Below are 13907 nucleotides of genomic sequence, written 5' to 3'. Positions count from 1 at the left end.
GGGCTGTCATCGTCACCTTGACTCACGTGACTGATGAAGGACAACCCAGGGTCAGCCAGCACCTTGTCCGGAACACACCCCATCTCCCACTCGATAGGGCGCTGAGATGCCACACGAGCCCCTGGGTGGGCTCCAGTGGGGTCCCTGAGCTCCAGCAGGCAGCTGCAGGCAGTCCAGTCCGCAGTCGGGGACCTGGCGATGCTACACCATCCAGAGGGGCAGGGACCACCTGGCAGCTTCAGAGCTGCACAGAGAGGTGGGAGGCATCCTGCCTTTAGGGCACATGTAAGAGGCACTCGACAAAGACCAGAGGTGGGTGGTACCAGGCAGCCCCCTGGAAGCCCCCCACTTGCTCGGGGAACATGGTGTTTACCAGGCTCCCCAGCCCACCCCACCCTCAGCTCCTCCTCAGGTGCTGAAAATGTGACTTGGCAATTTTTCCCCCAGAAAGTCCCAACGAGCCTGCGGTGGTGACGGTGAGCACAGCCGTAGCCGTGAGCGTGGACAACAGGACGGCCATCGCTGCAGGTAGGGGCTGCCCCGGGGCTGCAAGGCCGGGCGGCGGGGAGACAGAGTCGAGAGCAAGGCTCAGGTGTTGCAGGAGGCCCTGCATGTTGTCTGCGAGGCCACAGTCTGTACGGGTGAAATGTGGGGCCGGGGAGTGAGAGGAGTCTTCCTGAGTCATTTTGTTTGTAAAACCGTGACGCCTCAGATCTAACAGTATTCATGCATAAAGTGAAGCCCAGAGAGGTGAAGAGATCTGCTCGAGGCCACCCAGGACAGAGACCACCCAGACCTCCTTCCCACCCTCTGCGTGCTGCTCTCTTCTCCACTGTCCACCAAAGGGAAGAGGGGGCTTATGACTCAGACCCTGAAGTCTGAACCCCTACGCAAGCCCAGTGTTTCCGTACCAGTTCTCATCCAGCCCTGCGGTGATCTGGTTTGGTTCCATTTTATAGATGAGGAAACTGAGACCCAGAAACATCATTTGCCCAAAGCCTCATGGCTAATAGTTAATGAACTAGAATTTGAGCTCAGATCACCTCTTGAAGGTGTGGGATCACAACGCTGTGTTGCAATTGGCGACAAAATCCGCGAAAGCACCCAGGGAGACTCGCAGGCTGCCCCAACGTCTTGGAGCCTAGGAAGGTCCTTGGCTCCTTTGATAGTTGCCTGAGAGCCATGAGGCCTGTGTGATGAGAGTCCTGCATCCAACCTCCACTGCTCAGACCTGCCAGGTCCTTGGGGTCTCACCACTGTGAGTGCTGGGGTTGGGCACCCCCACAAGGGTGACTCAGCAGATGCTGGGGGCCAGCACTGGGGGTCGGGACCCTCACATCTTCTCCCCCAGGCTGGGTGCAGGGTGAAGCGCAGGCAGGAGCCCCCAGGCAGGCAGACTGCCCGCCCCAGCGAGGGCACGGTGCCGCCCACATCTGGATGAAGCGGGAGCAAGTGGCTGGGTCTGTTTGCTCAGCACCCTTGTTCACAAATATGTGTGTCACAGGTGTCCTGAGGCTGCGCAGCAGGGCACGTGGGAGGAACTTGCTCTGTCCCTTTCTGTCCTTCACCTGGGCTGCTGATCCCAGGCCCTAGAGACCATCCCGGGACCCCGGCTGAGTCTGTGGCCCACCTGCCCCCCTCTATGACGTGATCATCTCATCTACCACACCTGAATGCCCGGTGAAAGGAAGGCATTGGGGGGGTGGGGTCAGGATGCTGGCTGTGCTCTCCTGCTCTCTCCAATTATTTGATATCATTTTTAACTCAGTGCTGAATTAGAGCCGGGAGGGGTTGCCATGGAAACCGTGTCCGGGTGCCTGTGGTTTAACTCGCTGCAGACAATCGCTCTGACGGTCCGGAGGAGGGAGGGCACGGGTACGAAAGGACAGGGCTGGGGCGCTGGAGACCTTTCTCCCTCAATTACATTTCTTTCAGTCTCCTTTTGTAATTTCCTCTTCCTGGCCTGTGGCTCAGCCTCCCTGACCCCTTGAGTGCTGTCCTAGTGGTGCTTTCCCTTGTGTACACATGAGCCTGTGTTGACAGGCGGGCCGCACGCCCCATGTCTGTGCAGGGGAGGAGGAGGAAGGACAGCCTCAAGCCCAAGCCAAGGGCCAGGCAGGTGGACGAGGAGGGATCCTTTGACGGCTAAGCAGTTGCTTCTCGAGAGTTTATGCAAAATTTCTAGGAATGTACCGTTGTGATCAGGACCCACTGTCAAGTCTCTGTGAGTGCCAGGCCTGCTTGGGGAATATCCAGAGCATCATGTGCGGCTGCCATCATCTGCAGCCGTATGCAGCACAGTGGCTGTGGTCAGAGGATCTCTGTCCAGAGCTGCGCCTGCGTGAGCCCGGCAGGCCTTCAGACCTCGTGTGCCCAGAACAGCGCACCTGTGTGTCACCCACACCTGTGCAGGCTGCGGGGGCCTGTCCTCTGCCCCCACAAGTGCTGGTCTCCCAGTTCTGCTGTACCCGTCAGGGTTACAGGGGGACACCTCTCCCTGGTTACCCCTACCCAGGAAGGGATCCAGCTGGGACCTCCCCCCAGTTACCCCCCCTCCCCAGAAGGGGTCCAGCTGAGACCTCCCCCCAGTTACCCCCCCTACCCAGGAAGGGATCCAGCTGGGACCTCCCCCCAGTTACCCCCCCTACCCAGAAGGGGTCCAGCTGGGACCTCCCCCCAGTTACCCCCCCTCCCCAGAAGGGGTCCAGCTAAATTCCTGGAACAGGGGCCTACTAGTTCTCTTCTCCCTAGGGTTTGCTCCTGTCTCACTGGGCTGGGAGGGGGAGGGTGGTCACCCAATGGAGGGCTCTCAGTTAGGAGAGAATTCCATCTTGGTCTGAAGACTGTGACCTGTGTAGCCCAGGCCCAGTCAGCCAGAGGCCAGTCAGGCAAGGTGGGTCACTCGGGCATCAGGCGGACGACCCACCCGGAGGCCTTCTTGTCCTCCCGCCCACCTCCTCTCCTGGCCGCCGTCCCAGGCCTCCAGTCCATAATTCCAATCCTGTCTGCTGAATCCTTAGGAGAGGTCGTCTGTGTGAGCCCCAAGTCCTGTCGGCCTGTCCCTGGAGTCAGTCTTAAAAGCACAGGACGTTGAACGGGGCATGTCCTGCAAACCCAGAGATCTCCCCGAGACTGGTGAAACCTGGCCCCTAAAGTGCCCTCGGGGAGCACTCCCATCATGCAGCAGGGTCCCCGGGGCATAGGTGCACCTCCTACCCCATGGTGTCAGCCTGCAGCTGCAAGGTAGCCAGGCTCATGGCAGGGCTGATGCAGACCTGGGCCTCTGTGCTACCCCACTGCCCTTCCAGGGTTGCCCCAAAGCCAGGCCTCAGGTGGGAGTTTCCATTCACCTTAAGGGACTGGGGACACCCCATGCCCCTGCCTGGGGACATTGTCCCAGCTCCCAGTTCCAGGCTCGCCTCCCACCCAAGGAAACCAGGAGGCATGTAGGAAAATACAGTCTTTATTGGTCATCTGAAACAACAAACCAGAAATATAATTTTGCCTTTAAAAATCTGTCTCAGGCTAAGACTCCACCACTGACAACGCCCAGCCCTCCCCCACTCCCCGAATCCCCAGATCCAGTGTCAGCCAGCACCTCAAAAGAAGGAAGACTGTGGCCAGCCAGGTGGGCAGCCTGCACTCGGCACCCCCTCCTTGTCCTGCCTCAGACCAGTGATCCGGGCACCCATTCCCCGGAGACTGCCTGTCTCAGAGCCAGAAACCAGCCTGATGGCACCCGACCCTCCATAAGCTGGGGGAGGCTGGTGTCCTGCAGAGAGAGCCCCAGACTCACCTCAGATCACACTGACCAAGGGTGCAGACCTGGGCAAGGAGAGCCTGTGTTGCCCCCTCCCGCCCCCGCCCCCAGCCTCGGTCCCTTTGGTGGTTTAGGGGCTACAGGTAGAGAGAGACGGGCTCCCAGGGCTGTGCTCTGGTTTGGGCCCCAGTCTAGGGGTCACGAGGATTGTGGGAAGCCAGATGGAGCAGACAGAACGCTGAGAAAGGGACCCTTCCCACTCACTGACACCTCTGAGCAGAATGCAGGTGGCCTTTCACTGCTCCCAGCGTCTGCTTGGGATGTGCTGGCAGGGCAGTCACAGAGTATGAGCCAGTTCCCTGCCCCGAGGTCACAGGCCCAGGGATGCTGAAGGTAGGGGCGGAGGGATGAAGGTGCAGAGCAACAGTTCTGGGGCTGCACGCTGCGGGAGTTGGGGTGGGGGTCCCCACAGGGCCTGGCAGGGATGTACTTCGGCAGCGCTGAGGACAAGCCCGGTCGGTGATCTGTACCTGGACACCCAGGGGGCCCGCCGTCTACACGCTCAAGGCTTCTGGGCCAGCGGCGTCCCCAGAAAGCCCAACAGGAGAGGTGTGAGCAGGTTACCATGGCAACAAGCAGCCTCATCCAGCAGCTCCACCTTGGCCCCTGGAGAGGATCTGAAAGGAATCCTCGTGGCCGTGGGTTTGGGCTTCTCCCCATCAGCTGCAGGACATTGCATCAGCAAGCGGGAGGTTGCGTGGTCTGGGTGCCGAGACCAACGGGGAGGCCTGGCTCTGCTCTCTGAGGTCCTCTGACCTCTGTCCCCACGCGACTGTGAGGGCAACACCAAGCAACTGGGAGAATGACCAGTGAGAGGGGCGGGGAGGTCAGTAACGCAGGGCCTGGGGGTGTCAGCCAGGGTGTGGTGCTGGGTTTCCAAGCGCTGGTCCCAATGGCAGGGCTGGTCTGACTGCATGTTGGTACCAGCCACTGGAAGGTGGGCCCAACATTGGCCCAGCTCAGAAGAGAGTCCCAGAAACCAGCCCCGCACCCCAGATGCAGGCGAGATGAGTCGAGCCAGAGGTGGGGAGCAGACTGTGAGCTCTGACTGCAGGAGAGGCTGAAGGGGCATGGGGGCACCGGCCCCAGGAGCTTCTCTGTCTTTCTGCCCACAGTCCAGAGCTCTGGGGGCCCCGGGAGGAGTGTTAGCACACACTGGTGGCTTCCAGAGCCTCAGAGTCCACGGAGGCTGGGAGGAAAGTGGAAAGGCGATGGCAGAGGGAGAGCCAGCGTACTCCTCCACTCTCTTTGCCGGGCTCTCAGGCCACGGAAGAGATCTGCTTCTGGTCCTCGTGCTCGCCCTCCGGGTCACCCATGAGGGGCTGGCGCTTCTTGAGCTCGCGGTGGTACTTGGCCATGAGGGAGGCGTAGATGCAGCCGTAGGCGGCAGCCACCACCATCATGATGCAGACCACGCCGCAGACCACGCCCGCGATGATCACCGTGCCGATGGCCCGCCGCACGCTCACGGGCCGCGGCCTCTGCTTCTGGGGGCAGGCAGTGCTGGGCTCGGGCTCGGGCTCGGGGCCCGGCTTGGGCTTGGCAGGCTCCGGGCTGGCCTTGGTGCAGGGCGGCCCGGGGACCTCCTGCCCGGCTGAGCTATTCTGATCCTCCAGCTGGGAGCAGTAGTTGAACATCTCCATGGGGACCATGCGCATGTCCTTCCCCCTCAGTTCCTTGGGCAGGGTGCAGGCCAGCTGGTCCAGGCGCCCCCCTGCATTGGGAGAGAGAAAAGGTGGGATGAGAACCAGCAGTCCGTCCTCCAGCCCCAGGTCCCACATGGAGGGCCCAGGAGGACCAGTTTCCACCAGCAAGGCAGTGAGTCCTGCAGCCACAGTGACAGGAGAGGAAAGTGGGGGACTAGCGTGTATGAAGCCCAGAGCCAGGGAGGCGGGTCCACATGACGGCTTTTAATCCACGAAGAAGCCTTGTAACACAGACAGTGTCCCTGTTCAATAGAGATGCACACAGACATCCCCACCTTGCCTGCTCCCCAGAGTCAAACCAGCCACCCCGGCCCTGTGCTCAGGAAGGAGGGGCCACGACCCAAGTGTAGTCCATACCCCTCCTTGCCTGATCCCTGCTGACCCGTCTGTAACCCAGGCACTGTCCTGATCCCTGCTGACCCGTCTGTAACCTCTGGCACCGTTCTCCCCAGCGTCTCATGCCCCCGGGCTCCTCCCACTAACACCAAGGGCAGAAGTCTGAGCCACGCTCCTCCACGAGGGCCCTTGGTCCCTAAGGTACCTCTTTGGAGGAGGGAGAGGAGAAATCACAAGAATGGTGTCCTTCTTAGAGCAACAGTGGCCCCGTCAGCGCCCTGGCCGCAGCACCCTGAGCCCAGAGGCATCTTGTTAAGGGATTCCGAAGACCCCCGAGGGCAGAGGAGGGGCCAGAGCCCACGAGGGCGTGTGGGCCACAAAGGCTGCCCAGGCTCGCCCGAATGACAGCCAAGCCAGACTTGACCTGGGGAGGTTGGTGCAGAACACAGATGGAGCGAGAGGAGGGGAGCTGCCAGACACCCACTTTTGGCCTCTTTCAGTGTCCGGGGACCGAGATACAGGCACTGCCTGACCCCGTGGAAGGACCTGGGCTCCTGTCCCCCATCCCTGCCGGCGCCCAGCCCAGCCCAGCCGCCACAGACTCCCCACACAATAGACATCAGTCTTTCCCAGGTGCAGGAAAAGCCTAGGTTCTTTGTTTTGGTTTGGTTGGTGTCTTTTGGAGGCATCAGATCAGATCAGATCAGATCAGTCGCTCAGTCGTGTCCGACTCTCCGCGACCCCATGAATCACAGCACGCCAGGCCTCCCTGTCCATCACCAACTCCCGGAGTACACTCAAACTCATGTCCACAGAGTCGGTGATGCCATCCAGCCATCTCATTCTCCGTCGTCCCCTGCTCCTCCCGCCCCCAACCTTTCCCAGCATCAGAGTCTTTTGGAGGCATACAGGGTGGAAAATAGCTCCAACAGTGACAAGCTCCTACAGTGTACATTCCCCTCCGTGCTCTTTACTCCCCGGTGACCAGTGACCGTTTGGAGGGGCAAGGACTTCCCCTGCAGATCACACATCGGTCTGGCTGTCCAGTCCCCCATGCCGTCAACCACCTGTGCAAGGCTTACACCCCGTGAACTGCGTCCAGGGCCTTTGTGCTGGCAGGAAGTGGCCATGGAATGGGGCGATCTCACCTTCCTGCTCCAAAAACCTGAGGCTGACTCCCTCCTGGCCACATCATCTTGTGCAAAGTACCTAAGTCACATAATCACTCACGAGGCTTGATTTTCATGGCTGTCATAAGAATGACCATCTCAGCTGCTCTAAGGGGTCAAGCAGGTCATGGGTATGGAAAGATACTTGGAAACTGGAAACTATACATGTGTTCATTATTATTTCTCCTCTCATGGCACTTCATCATTTGTAAAATGTCTTTAATTAACTAACATAAGAGAATATTAGGCAAATAATGAGATTGTGGAAACACTTTGAAACAAAAGGAGTCAGCCTGATGAAAGCGTTAGAGTCCTTTTCACATTAATTCATTCATTCAGCAAATATTCTAGGAGCCCTACTTCGTGCTGGGCACCAAATTTTGTCTAGTTAAGCCTGGTTAAATATTACGACTTCTACCGGCAAGCAAGTGGACATATAAATGAATAAGCTTTACTGCAGACCCACTTTACACTGAGCACTTTTCCAGTTACTTTTCATGTGTTTCCGATTTAATCTGCACAGGGATTCTCTGAGGCAGATACTGTTATTTGCCCCATTTTACTGATGGGGGCACAGCCACAGAGGCTAGCCTACTTTCTCAAGATCACACAGCTAGTAAGTGGCAGAGCCACGAAGCCAACCCAGATCTGGCACTTTTAACCAGGAGGCTTACATCTTTGCTCTCCTGTCTATTTCATTTATCATTTTGAAGCTTTTTCTAGGACTTGCCCAGGGTTAACGAAAGGAGGAAGGGAAGGAACTGGAAACCAGAGGCTTTGGGCTTCTTAACCAAAGCTTTGATAACAGAACTTCTTGGGAGGAGGAGTTGAGATCAGCGTCAAAATGAAAATGGGATTGCGTCTGTGGATCTGAATTCTACTCTACCTCCTGAAACTGTGGGTGTGTAAGAGGTGGCTGCGTTATTCAGAGGAGCGAGGGTGGTTTTAATCCATTCCCTCTTCCCAGGCCCAGGGATGCCCAGGGGACAGTTACACTGTGTGTTCAAGCCCATCCTGAAAACCTACAGAAGGGAGAGCAAGTGGCAGGGAGTCAGTCTGGAGAGAGAGAGGACAGAGAAGGGCGGCCGGAGCGGAGGGGACACGGGAGGAAGGGGCAGCACCAGCCCCTCTGCCTGCTGCTGGCCCGTCCAGCCTCCCCTGCACTCACCTCGGTAGGAGAACCACTCGAGCCAGCGCTTGAAGTCCCGCAGGTGGCAATCGCACTCCCAGGGGTTGTCCGCCACCTGCAGCAGCTGCAGGCCGGCCAGGGGCTCGAAGGTCCGGCGGTCCAGGCTCTGCAGGCGGTTGGCGCGCAGCGACAGGGAGCGCAGGGCGGGCAGCCCGTCGAAGAGGCCGGGCGGGAGCCGGGCCAGCCCGTTGAGGGACAGGTCCAGGTGGCGCAGGCGTGGCAGGGGCCGCAGCAGCGCGGCGTCCAGGGCCCGGAGGCTGTTGTTTCGGAGCTGCAGCTCCGTCAGGTTGGTCAGGTCCCCGAAGACCGTGCGCGGCAGCCGGTCCAGGAAGTTGTTGGAGAGGTCCAGCCGCTGCAGGCCCGACAGGTTGGCGAAGGCCCCACCGGGCAGGGAGCTCAGCCTGTTGTTGAGGAGCAGGAGGCTGCGTGTGGCTGCCGGCAGGTCCGGGGGTGGCGCAGTCAGGCCCAGGCCGCTGCAGTCCACCTGCAGGCCGCGGCCGTCGCACGTGCAGGGGAAGGGGCAGGCGGGGGCGGCCTCTGCCGCGCACAGGGCGATCCAGCAGGCGAGCCCTGGAGGACGGATGGGGGACAGAGGGACAGACGGTCACCGCCTCCTCCTGCTGCCCCCTCCATGCAGGTGCCAGCACAGGGCCTTGCCAGGATCCCCGTGGCCCACCCACAAGCGTGCCCTAGCATGTCCTGACCACGTGAGACAGAACTCAGTACCTGCAGCACCCTCACGTGAACAGATCCCGTGTGGCGGGTCCCCTCGGGCGCCTGGGCCCCCGACACGATAGACGTTGACACATCAGAGGACGTGGGGCTGAGGGGACCCTCCACGTCCCTCTCCAGGGGCACTGCCGTGGGAAAGATTCTCTTCCCTTCTCTCGATGCCCACCCCCAACACGCATCTAGAGCTGCACAGAGTGTGGGTGGGGGCCGTGCTGTATGCACCAAGGAGCACACCAAGCCCCCCCTACCCCGGCCTGCAGGAATCCCACATCCAAGACGGGCCAGCACCTCAGGGTGAGGAGGGAGCCCCGGCACCCAGTTCCCATCCCGAGACCGCTGTGGAAATGATGGGGTGAGACGCCAGTTCCCCCTCCACGCAGAGGACGCTGGGGTGCGAGCCACACAAATCTTGGGCCTGGACAGGCCCCACCTCTGTTCTTGCTCCACAACCAGCCTTGCCCTTAGCCAGGGGCTCCGTCCCCAGTTTCTGCAGGAGGAATCAGTGGCAGCGTTCTTCTCGTGGTCTCACAGTTTGCCCAGAGCCCTTGTGGCAGGGCTGCAGGGGAAGGGGCACTCAGAGAACAACGCCCCAGGGCAGCTCGCTCCGGGGTCCACCCTTCTAAGAGTGAACGCAAAGCCCCTTTGGCTGTCCCCCTGTGGAGGGGGAGGGAGGCTGGCCAAGCCCAGAGGAAGGCCCCAGCCAAGGAGTGATGGACAAGTTCAGACCCACTCTGGCCACTTGGCTCCACTGGGAGGGGCAGTACCTCCCTGACCAGGTCCAGGAGGGGGTGGCTCTGAATCTTTGTCCAGCAGGGGTCTGGTGTCTGGTGTCCCGAAGGGCAGGGCCTGAGGGAACAGGACAGGACTGCACCCCCTTTCCTGGAGGGTCAGTGACACCTAAGAGGCCTGCCCAGGCTGACACCTGAGCCTCTCTGTTCTCAGGGGGGACATGAGCACAGGTAGGGCCGTGGACGCCAACTGGAGGCCGTTCCGGCCACCCGAGGTCGCCTGCTAGACCGCTGACCTGTTGCCCTTTTGAGCTGACTGCAGTCAAGGCAGCCTGCACAACTCCCCCCGCCCTGCCACTTGGAAGTCAGCCTCCCTTCCTTCAGGCCCCACTTTCCCCAAAGAAGCACTCAGCCTCTCCGGCCTCCCCACTCAGAAGGACCAGCAGGACTAGAGGTCACCATCCCCCCGCCCCCAGAAATTCGGGCCGGCACGAATGCCCTGGTGACGAGAAAACGGAGCCGCGTGTTGCGAGGTGTTGAGTGGTTCTAAGAGGAGGCTGAAAGGGGAGCTGGGTGTCTCAGGGCTCAGCCGCTTTGAACAGTGAATAATTCAGCTCGCCTGTGTCACGGAGCAATGGCATCTCAGGGTTGACTGGGCGCCAACGGGTCAGGTGGACGGACGTTCCCCCAGGATGGTTCTTACCTCTAACCCCGTAGCCTTGACCCGTCAGCTGTGCGAGAGTTCCCAGGGCTTCCTTCGCCCAACAGCTCACTAGTGTCCCTTGTGGGAAGTGGGCGGTCTTTGTGTCCCCATATACAGGGGAGGGCCTGGACCACACCCCTAAAGCCCTTCCAGCGCCATGTCCCCAGAGCCCACTGGTTCCCTCCATCTTGGGGCCCTAAGAGTGGGTTCCAGGCCCACTCAGCCTGCAGCCAAGCAGGACAAGAGGTTTGCCATTATAAGAGGGAGCTGGGGCCCCTGGGCTCAGGAGCAGACCTGTCTAAGGGGACAGACTTGCATGTGGGACCCCACTACTGATCCACCCACCACGGATCTCAGAGGTGGCTCTTCCCCTGGAACCACAGGCAGGGCTGGTGACAGACACTCGGGCAGATGGTCCCTGCACCCCTGCTAGCCCTGATGCCCAACCTCCCCCCACCACCCACTCACAAGAGATCCGCCTCCACAGAGCAAGCCAGGTCCTCGGCTCAGGGCGGCCGCCCAGGGCCAGCATGGTGGCTACACTGCTGCCAGCCCCTGCACCTCCGGGGAGAGGAGCCCCCGTCCGTCCGCCCGGTCAGTCCTGAGAGAGAGGGAGAAAGAGCTGAGCAAAGCAGGCATCGGGTGTTCCAGCCCAGGGTTTGTGGAGGGGGCTGGTGTCTCTTTACACTCCTCTCCTGTTCTCAGCTCTGATTCCCTGACTGGGGGAGAAGGGGAGGGAGGGGGCCGAGAAGCCAGGAACCTCAGCCTCCCTGGATGAGTCAGGGTGTGTGCAGGGGCAGGCGGGCATCCCGGGAGCCCTCAGATGGAGCCCAGACAACTCTGAGCTCCAGGCTAGGAGGTTCAGGAGTCGTCCATCCACCCCCCGCCCCGCCCTAGCCCCCATCCTCTGCCTGCTCCTTCTCCTTGTCTCCCTGGATGATCTCCTGAACGTGTTTGGAGTCATGTGGCCTCTGTGTACAGGCCACTCCCACATCCCAGGTGCCTAAAACCAGGGCTACCTGGCTCCCCACCCCACTGCACTCTTACCATGGCCCCCAGGGAAGCAGAGACCAGGCCCAGCACAGGGGCAGTCGGTGGGTCAGTCGGAGTCGGTGGGTGGGTCACAGGAGAGGCCCAGGCCCTGCTTTTGCCACAAGGCAGCCCCCTGCTTTCCCTCCACAGTCTCCTAGTGGGGGAGCGGCTGTGCTCCGTCCTCCGTCCTCCGCCTCCGGCAGGTCTGGGGAAAAACTCATCAGCTCAGGGGCTCGTGCTGCAGTGGGGAGACAGGCCGGGCAGAGGGTGAGCTTGCAGGGCCAGGGACAAGGAGAGGAGGGCTCCGCCTCCCAGGGGACCCGCTCCCGCCCCAACCCAATGGCACAGGCCCTCCCTGCTTCCCTCCCGATGTGGCCAAGGGCCCCATCACAGCTGGGCCTGGCGTCAGGTGGGGAAGGCCAGCCGGGAGGGGGACCGCGATGCTGCTCGCAGAGGGCAACCACACAGGTCCCCCGGTGGCTCCAGGTTGCAGTCTCCCGCTCCCCCTCCCACAGCCGGTTTAATTCTGGGAGCCGGGGAGCCAATGGCAGAGCCGAGCAGACGCTGAGGAGGTGGGAGGAGCTGCTGGGGGCCTGCTGAGCCCTGGAATCTCATCACCATCAGGGTTTCCCTCGGGCACCAGGGGCCTCTCCCGCCTCCTCCCCCTCTCCCTACAGCTGCCAAGCTGCCTCCTGGCCCCGCGAGCCCAGTCAGAGCGCAGTGCCTGCCGGGGCCTCAGCAGTGGCCAGACAGGGGCGCTTGCTCAGCGTGGGGGCTGCTCAGGATGGGGGGCGGTAGGGAGGGGACCGCTGTAGGGGGGGCCTGGCTCTGGCTCTGAACTTCAGCCGCCATCCCCTGCTCTGGAGGGCTCACAGCCTCGCAGGGGCTACAGAGAAGGCACGCTGGGCAGATGTGGGGTGAGGGAGCAGCCTTGAGGATGGGCCTGGGCTTGGTAGTGGAGGAGCAGCTCAGGGGTTATCTCCAGATGCCACCCCACCTCCCAGCGCCAGACCCCATGGGCTCCTGGCTGAAACGCCCAGGTCAGGGTGGGCTCTGGGTTCAAGTCTCTGTCAGCCGCTCTGTAAGTTAAACCCCATCAGCTCTCTGGGTCTCAGTCTCCTTATCACCAAGGAGATAAGCAAAACACACTGTCCCCCATGAGACCAGTCTAATCATGGGAGGCGAGTTCGTGTCTGCTGAACTCAGGACACGCTGTCTTGAAAGACAGTCTAGGTGGCCCCAGGTAGACACAGGGGAAGGCAAGGCCCCGATCCTCCCCAGGGAGGGGTCGGCAGCTTACAAGCCTGGCCGCTGACCGCTCTTTCCTGCCCCCAACCTCACACCCCTGTTCCTGAGCCCGTGCCAGGCCAGCAGCTGTCACATGGCAGTCACCGTGGGCCAGGCTCACACACAGCCTCCAGACCTCCATCGCCGAGGTCACTGTCCACCCTCTTGGCCCCGACCCTCAGAACAGCCCCTCACTGCTCCTGCCAGCAAGGACCCTCATGTCAGCAGCTCAAAGCACCCACCCAGTACCGGGCAGGTCAGCGGCCACCCAGGCTCAGAGATGAAGACCAGCTAGCCTGATCACACGGCCGGCCAGGGACAGAGGCCCGCTCCCTGGTGACGGTTCCCTGCAGTGGGCCCCGCAGGGAGACATGTAGGTGTGGGCTGAGCAGGGTGCAGACACGCGCCCAACATGGCACGTGGTGAGACAACCCCGGAGAGCGTGCAGCCAGGGCACGTGCTGACACACGCACACGCGTGCACTCACGCACCCTCAGATGCCACCCCTCCGGCAGTTCCTGAGTGCCCCCCAGCAGACAGGTGACTGGGTGGCGGGGGAGGGACCGCCGGCCTAGAAGCAAGGTCAAGAGAGGCCCCTAGGGGGCCCACACACTCAGACCCACCCACAGGTCTTTCCGGCTGCCGTGGGGAGGCAGGTGGCAGAGAGCCTTCTTCCCCAAGCCCAGGCCCCATGCCCACCTGGGCTCATCCCCGCCTCCCCCCATCCCCAGAGTGAGCACCTGTACGTGAAGGTGACTTGAGCGCAGGTCCTGGCACCCCGCTCCCCAGCATGAGGTGCATTAAAGCCAGCCAGGTCCATTAAAGCCACCATCTAGGGGCAGGGGATGCTGGTGGCCCTGAGATCTCCAGAGAAGCCTGACAAGAACAAGCCCCTCCCCAGGTCCATGGGGTGCAGGTTGTGTTCCTTGGGGAGTGGTCCTGCCTGCCTGGGGACCCCAGAAGCACCCCTCAGGGACCCCTGGGCCCAGCACTCTGCCCTCTGGCCCACCTCCAACCTGGGGACCCCCTTCCCCCCCATACCCGGAAGCTTTCAGCCTCGTTAGGAAAGTGTGACCTACATCAGGAAGCCGGGGACACAGCTGCTAAGGCAGGTGCTGGCCGCTGAGGAATAAATTCACACCGTCTGGGAGGGGAGACTCCACCCAGATGGAGAACAGAACCAAGTGAGGGTGAGGGGTCTCCAG

General features: G+C 61.3%; 2 protein-coding genes across 2 annotated transcripts in view; one reads left to right on the top strand and one right to left on the bottom strand.

Moving 5' to 3' along the window:
* Positions 1-13907, top strand: part of CACNA2D4 (calcium voltage-gated channel auxiliary subunit alpha2delta 4) — a 70099-nt gene that overhangs the window by 37496 nt on the left and 18696 nt on the right. Inside the window, exon 26 of the mRNA XM_088837053.1 lies at positions 448-528. Coding sequence (XP_088693179.1) covers positions 448-528 — 81 coding nt within the window. The remainder of the gene's footprint in view (positions 1-447; positions 529-13907) is intronic.
* Positions 3565-10979, bottom strand: LRTM2 (leucine rich repeat transmembrane protein 2). The gene is made up of 3 exons (XM_055395043.2): positions 10852-10979; positions 8200-8790; positions 3565-5534 (listed from the first exon to the last, which is right to left on the bottom strand). Exons 1-3 carry the CDS (start codon positions 10913-10915, stop codon positions 5080-5082), a joined length of 1110 nt encoding a protein of 369 aa, XP_055251018.2. The 5' UTR covers positions 10916-10979; the 3' UTR covers positions 3565-5079.

Source organism: Moschus berezovskii, chromosome 6, assembly GCF_049115385.1.
Source record: "Moschus berezovskii isolate FMDL1 chromosome 6, NW_MosBer_1.0, whole genome shotgun sequence".
NCBI lineage: Eukaryota > Metazoa > Chordata > Mammalia > Artiodactyla > Moschidae > Moschus > Moschus berezovskii.
This window is presented reverse-complemented; position numbering and strand designations above follow the sequence as displayed.

Excerpts from the sequence above, each read along its gene's own strand:
- LRTM2 (XM_055395043.2), bottom strand. The coding sequence starts at position 10,915 with ATGCTGGCCCTGGGCGGCCGCCCTGAGCCGAGGACCTGGCTTGCTCTG. Across the intron at positions 8,791-10,851 it reads TCTGTGGAGGCGGATCTCTT|GGCTCGCCTGCTGGATCGCC; the intron begins GTGAGTGGGTGG and ends TCCGTCCTCCAG. Across the intron at positions 5,535-8,199 it reads CGAGTGGTTCTCCTACCGAG|GGGGGCGCCTGGACCAGCTG; the intron begins GTGAGTGCAGGG and ends CTCCCAATGCAG.